Below are 6227 nucleotides of genomic sequence, written 5' to 3' on the forward strand. Positions count from 1 at the left end.
TATAACGTCTGGGCAGTTCTCTTTTATGATTTCATGGAAAATAGTGTCTAGGCTCTTTTTTTTCTATCATAATTTTCAGGAAGTCCAATAATTCTCAGATTATCTCTCCTAGATCTATTTTCCAGGTCTGTTGTTTTTCCAAGTAGGTATTTAACATTTTTTCCCATTATTTCATTTTTTTGTTGTTGTTTTGCTTGACTGAGTCTTGGTGTCTCTCCTCAAGTCATTCATTTCCATTTGTTCAATTCTGATTTTTAATGAATTGTTTTCTTCATTTACTTTTATTTCTTTTTGTAATTATCCAATTGAATTTTCAAGTGAGTTGTTTTGTTCTATAGAATTTTTTTCCATTCCACAATTTTATTTTTTAGAAAGCGATTTTCTTTTTCCAATTCACTAATTCTGTTGTCCTTGGAATGGTTTACCCTTTCCATTTCATTAATTCTGTTTTTCAGGGATTTGATTTCTTTATCCACTCTATCTTTAAATGAGTAGGATGATTTATCCAGACCCTCTTGCCAAGCTTCCCTTTTCTTTCCCCATTTTTCTTCTAGCTCTCTTGTAAGAGCCTTTTTTATTTCCTCTATGAGAGTCTTGTGTGGTGGGGATCAGATCATATCCCCCTTTGAGAATTCATCTGGAGACACTCTGTTTTTAGTCTCCTCAGGATTTGAAGTCTTCTTCCCATCCACATAGAAGCTATCTACAATTAGCTTTAATTTTTTGCTCATTTTGACAAAAAAGAATCAAAGAAAACAAACAAAAAAAAGCAAATGCGGTCTGCTTTTGGGGCAGTATGGTATTAACAAGCTTCCTCTACAGACTACAGGAGGTAGCAATGAAGTAGCAGTGGAATAGCAGTGGTTGCACTGCCTGCACAGTGGCCACTCTCTGAGACTCTGAGAGTGTGTTGAGTCACTCTGGATGTTGAGTGGGTGTGGTCAGATCTGGAGAGACCCTAGTGTTTTGGGTTTGGAGTCTTTACCCCCTGTGTATTTATAGTTTCTCTACTTATCTACTGACTTGCTGCCAGGGCAAAGAAGCTTGCACTGGGTAAGTTCTCCCCACAAATTTTCCAAGGGCTGTGACTACACCTCCCCGTCCAGTCTGCTCAATGTGAGCTGCCTTCCATGCTTTCCCTGCCTGCCTGAAGTCTGTGCCTGGCCTAATCATCCCCACCCACAAGCAAAAACAGACCTTTTCTGGCGGGTTCTGTGGGTTTTTTCAGTCAAGCAGTAATTCTGAGCCCATATCATGAAAAAAAGTATTCTGAGGGCATGAAAGAACTTAGATAGAAGCGTGTGTCCTCTCCACCATCTTGGCAGGAAGTCTAGAGGCCTTTTTTTAGATCACATTGTGTATTACAGCTATTGGTATTGATAGCTTGTGTCCCCTACAATATATTATAAGGCCACGGATTATATCTTATTGAAACTTTGTGTCTTGGCTAAAATGCAATAAATGTTTTTTCATGCATTAGTACATGCACATGTACAGATTGTAAAATAATTTTTGTTTGTTATTTTACAATGATTGGTTTAAAAAAAGATTTTTTAATCTTAAAAAAAATTAGACTGACAACAAATGACAGCCTAAAATGTTAAATCTCATTTTCTTCAACACGAATTATTGTTGAATTATATGATAGGAAAATAAACAAGAATTTACTAAATATGAAGCACTTCACAAATATCTCATTTGATACAACAATCTTGTAAAATAGGTTCTAATATTATCCCTATTTTACAGTTGAGGAAATTAAAACAGACTTTTAGTGACTTGGTCAGTATTAAACAGCTAAGTATCTGAGGTCATATTTAAACTCTGATCTTCCTAATACTATATACAGTATTCTATTAGCTAGCTACACATGGATTTTTCCATTTCCATTTTTATTTTCATAACAATATGTTAGAATTGAAAGTGGGCTTAAAGATCATTCAGCTCACTGTCCTTTCTAAAATGAGGTTCTGGTCCTAGCTAGAGGCAAATCTTAAAATTTAATCCAATACCTTTATTTTATAAAAGAGGAGAATAAGGCTCAGAGTGGTGATGACTTTGTCATTTGGCATAAAGTCAAATAAAGGTGACCTGGAGTTCAGGGGTTTGCTAGGGGAGGGGAGGAAGCTGAGCAGCTTAAGTATCAGATTCATCCACACTTTTGCAGAAGAACAAATGATCTAGTTTCTTCAACTGAAATGTTTTTAATTTCTTAAAAAACAAAGTAAATAGCCTGTAAGTATCAAAAAAAGGGAAATAAGGGGATTGCTTCTATTTTTTTAGGTCCCTGTGAGTTTAAAAAAAAATTTAGTTGGGTTATCATATTAGAAAGCGAAACTTTAAAACTCCCGTAATAATCTACTTCCCCTATGTATAGATTACAAAAACTGGAAAATCCCCCTGCCACTCCTCATCCCCATATATAACCTCTCTTACTTTTCCTTGCCCAGAGGAAGAGAGTAAAACTCAACAGAGAAAACCAAGCAGAGGCAGTAGGTGTACCCTGTAACTGTTTGCAAAGGTTTAGGAGTGGAGAGGAGAAAAGCAAAAAAGAAAGGAGGCCCATGGAGAAGTTTAAGCATGTGCTGGACTTGTTGATTAAATACCACACTGTTTTAGGCTATAGTTTGTTGAGCCTGCTGACAGCTGGCGGAGAGCGCATCTTCTCCAGCGTAGTATTCCAATGCCCCTGCAGTGCTACCTGGAACCTTCCCTATTCCCTCGTCTTTCTCCTGGTTCCAGCCCTGATTCTTTTCCTGCTGAGCTGCCTTTTGAGTACCCGAGCCAAGAGACTCATGACAGGTTGCTGTGCTACAGGCCAAGAGGAATACGAGAGCAGAGAAGATGGACCGGGGCTGTGTGTTAGTATGGCAATGTGCTGTCACTTCATCTTGGCCGCTGCGGTGGCGCCCATCACCTGGATCTCAGTGGCGCTACTCGGGGGAGGTTTCTACGAGTGCGCAGCCAGCGGCAGCACGTGGGCAGCTCGGCTGTTGTGCCCTGATCAGGAAGCCAGTTGTTCTGAGCAGCTGCCACAGGTGCCGTGCCAGAAAGCAAAGTCGGAGAAGGTCCAGGAGCTTTTGAAGGAGCTCAAGGCACATTCCCAGGTAATGACTGCTCATAACAGCAGTTCAGTGAGAAGAAAATGGAGAGTCCCAGAAGTTAGGGTTGAGGACAGAGATGGAGAAAGGCTAGAGAAAGAAGAGATAGACCAAGAGAAGAGAGAAGGGAGATAGTTTAGAGAGAGAGCTAACACATGTGAATCTAACTTAGAAACGAGATCTTCCAAGTAGTCCAATTCCAATGTCATGGCTTTCAGAAAGGCTGCCTGGCACGTAGAGGGCTTATTAAATGTTTACAGAATGAACAAATGATTCCGTTTTTCAGAAAGGAATCTTCCCCCCAAGTTTTGTTTTGCCTATTCTCAAATGCATGTTTCATGTATTCTTTTGTGTCTTAGAGAAATTTGTGTTTGTGTTTTATTCCCCTACTAAATTGTAAACTTCATGAGAGCATAAACTGTCTTTATACTTTTGCTTTAGATTCAGTAAGTCTGAATAAATGATCCATGAATAAATGATTTTTAAGTTTTCTTGGGGATAGAGAAGAATAGTTTTCTCTCATACTTAGAATCTTCCAACATACAAAGAAATGATCTTATTAAATGTCAGAAAGAACCATTTGAATGTTTTTCTATTACAGGGCAACTTACCCTGTAATGTGAGACACATGAAATGTATATTTTCTGTTCATAAAAAAATCCAATTAATATTTATTAAATGTCTGCTAAGTGCCAGACACTATATTTAAACATGGGACACAAAAAGAGGCAAAAGACAATCCCTGCCCTAAAGGAGCTCACAATCTAACAGGGAAGATAATATGCAAACAATTATGGACAAAGCAAGCAGGATAATTAGGAACTAATTAAAAGAGAAAAGGCATTGTAATTAAAATAGATTAGGGAAGGTTTCCAATAGAAGGGGTATTTGGGTTGAAACTTCTAAGAAGCTTCTCTTCAAGGGTATAGGGTTTGGGTTCTTTCCTGAAAATATTCTGAAAATATGAATGACTGACTCCACAACTAACAGATGCTTCTTGTGAATACCACTCTCTAGTTTCTACAATTTAATTTAAGCATAATTTCTTAAATATTTGCCAAATGTCGGGCACTGTTTAAGTGCTATAAATAAACAAAAACTTATCATGCAGAGTTTATACAATCCAAGGGGAAAACAATATTGATACAAATATGTAATTTGTGCAAAATAATGCCCAGCATTTGGGAGTGGAGTGAATCTAAAAAGATCCCTTGCAGAACATGGCACATGAGCTAAGCCTGGAATAGGGAGTTAGTATTGGTTTTGTTGAAGAGGTGATTTTTGAGTGAGGTTCTCAAGACTTGGTAGAGATTCAATAGCCAGAGAGATTCCAGAAGATGAGCTAAAGAAGGAAAACATTCTAAACACAGAGATGAGAGATAAAATATCCTGGATAGGGAATAATAATTTCTTCAGAAAACCTAGAATAAAAGTCTCATAGGCTGAATTCTGATGGTGTCCAAATTATACGCTCCAGCGGGAAGCTATCCCACCTGTATAAAATTCCTAAGACCTCCTTTGTATGAATTGTCTGATGCAGTTAGTTGTTAGGTGTGGTCAAAAGTCTCACCACACTCTCTAGCATGAAATTTTCTCTCTAGTATGAATTCTCCATCCTTGTGGATAGCAAACTTATTTTTTTGTATTAAATTGGAATGAAGCTGATGTTATTTTGGCTTGTGTTCTGCAGATGGCAGGTTGGATCCTGATAGGTCTGCTTGTCTTTATTCTTCTGATTTTCACATCCATCACCAGATGCCAATCTCCACTTAGTTTTTTTCACCTTAAGTTCTGGAAACTGTATTGTAAAAAGGAAGAGGAGATATTGATGAATGAAGCTAGGAAGCATGCTGTTGAATTGGCAGAAGAGAATGTCAAATGCTTCTTTGATGGCTCCCAGCCACAAGAGTTCAAAATACCAAAGTCTGAAGAATGGAAGAAGATTTCATCACAATATACATTCAATCCTGGACATCAATATTACAGTATATTACACAAGTATGTTAACCAGCGGGAAGGTGACTGTAATACTTAACCATGCCGTAAGGATGTTGTAAGTTTTGTTCAGAGTTTTGTGGATGCTCTTGATCTTACCAATTCTTTTAATGTAATAATTAATAAACATTATATGATAAAGCATAATGTGTATAGAGCAACATAACTACATGTAAAAATTTTCCTATTTCCTATTTTTACTTCCTTTTTTATAAATACTAATTTTCTAATAAGCAGGTTTGAATTTCTATTATAATTTGCCTTTTGGTGATGATACCTTTGTTGTTTTATTGAATCATAAAAAATTAAAGTTGAAAGACACATTAGAAGTTATTTACTCTTACCCCTTTATTTTATAGGTGATGAAATTCAGGGACAGAGGTTTGCAATCTGACTCTAAAATTTACTAGGTCTGCTATTCTGGGCAAATCATTTAATTTCTCATAGATATACTTTACTTACTACAAAATGAAGGAGCATAATACTTGTGCTTATGCAGGGTAGTTAGGAAAACATTTGCATTAAATCAACTAAAATTTCTTAAATATCATGCAAGACAATTAGGAATAATAGAGTCAGAAAGACTCTTCTTTCTAGGTTCAAACCCCATCTCAAACATTTACTAGTTGTGTGACCTTGGACAAGTCACTTAATCCTATTTGCCTCAGTTCCTTCATATGTAAAATGAACTGGAGAAAAAAATGCAAACCATTCTAAGTAATATCTTCACTGAGAAAACCTCAAATGTGATCAAGAAAATTAGACACAACTGAAAATAACTGGGGAAAAAAATCTGTGCCACAATCACAGTGCTAAACACAGGGAATATCTAGAGAATATCCTTTTCCTCAAGGAGCTTGTATTCTAATATAAATGACAATACATATAAGATATGTATAGAATGAATGGCAGAGGAAACAGCACTAATAGCCAGGGAGAGATAAGAGAAATGTCTCCTGCAAACCTGGGATTTGAGGTGAATTTAGAGGAATCCAAAAAAATAAGACTCAGAAGTGAGGTGAAAGAATAAGTGCAAAGAATAGAGGTGAAAGAATAAAGCTCAAGTGCAGCTGTGACTGTGCCATACTCATACACACACCCCAACTTCATAAACTGTAGTGGTTCCAATCC

General features: G+C 36.9%; 1 protein-coding gene across 1 annotated transcript; it reads left to right on the plus strand.

Moving 5' to 3' along the window:
• The first annotated feature begins 2419 nt into the window (after nucleotides 1-2419).
• Nucleotides 2420-5243, plus strand: LOC127562127 (calcium homeostasis modulator protein 6-like). The gene is made up of 2 exons (XM_051997589.1): nucleotides 2420-3107; nucleotides 4792-5243. The coding sequence occupies exons 1-2, from the start codon at nucleotides 2565-2567 to the stop codon at nucleotides 5134-5136; spliced, it is 888 nt and encodes a 295-aa protein (XP_051853549.1). The 5' UTR covers nucleotides 2420-2564; the 3' UTR covers nucleotides 5137-5243.
• Nucleotides 5244-6227: the final 984 nt, after the last annotated feature.

This window comes from Antechinus flavipes, chromosome 4 (assembly GCF_016432865.1).
Source record: "Antechinus flavipes isolate AdamAnt ecotype Samford, QLD, Australia chromosome 4, AdamAnt_v2, whole genome shotgun sequence".
Taxonomy (NCBI): Eukaryota; Metazoa; Chordata; class Mammalia; order Dasyuromorphia; family Dasyuridae; genus Antechinus; species Antechinus flavipes.

Excerpts from the sequence above, each read along its gene's own strand:
- LOC127562127 (XM_051997589.1), top strand. The coding sequence starts at position 2,565 with ATGGAGAAGTTTAAGCATGTGCTGGACTTGTTGATTAAATACCACACT. Across the intron at positions 3,108-4,791 it reads AGCTCAAGGCACATTCCCAG|ATGGCAGGTTGGATCCTGAT; the intron begins GTAATGACTGCT and ends TGTGTTCTGCAG.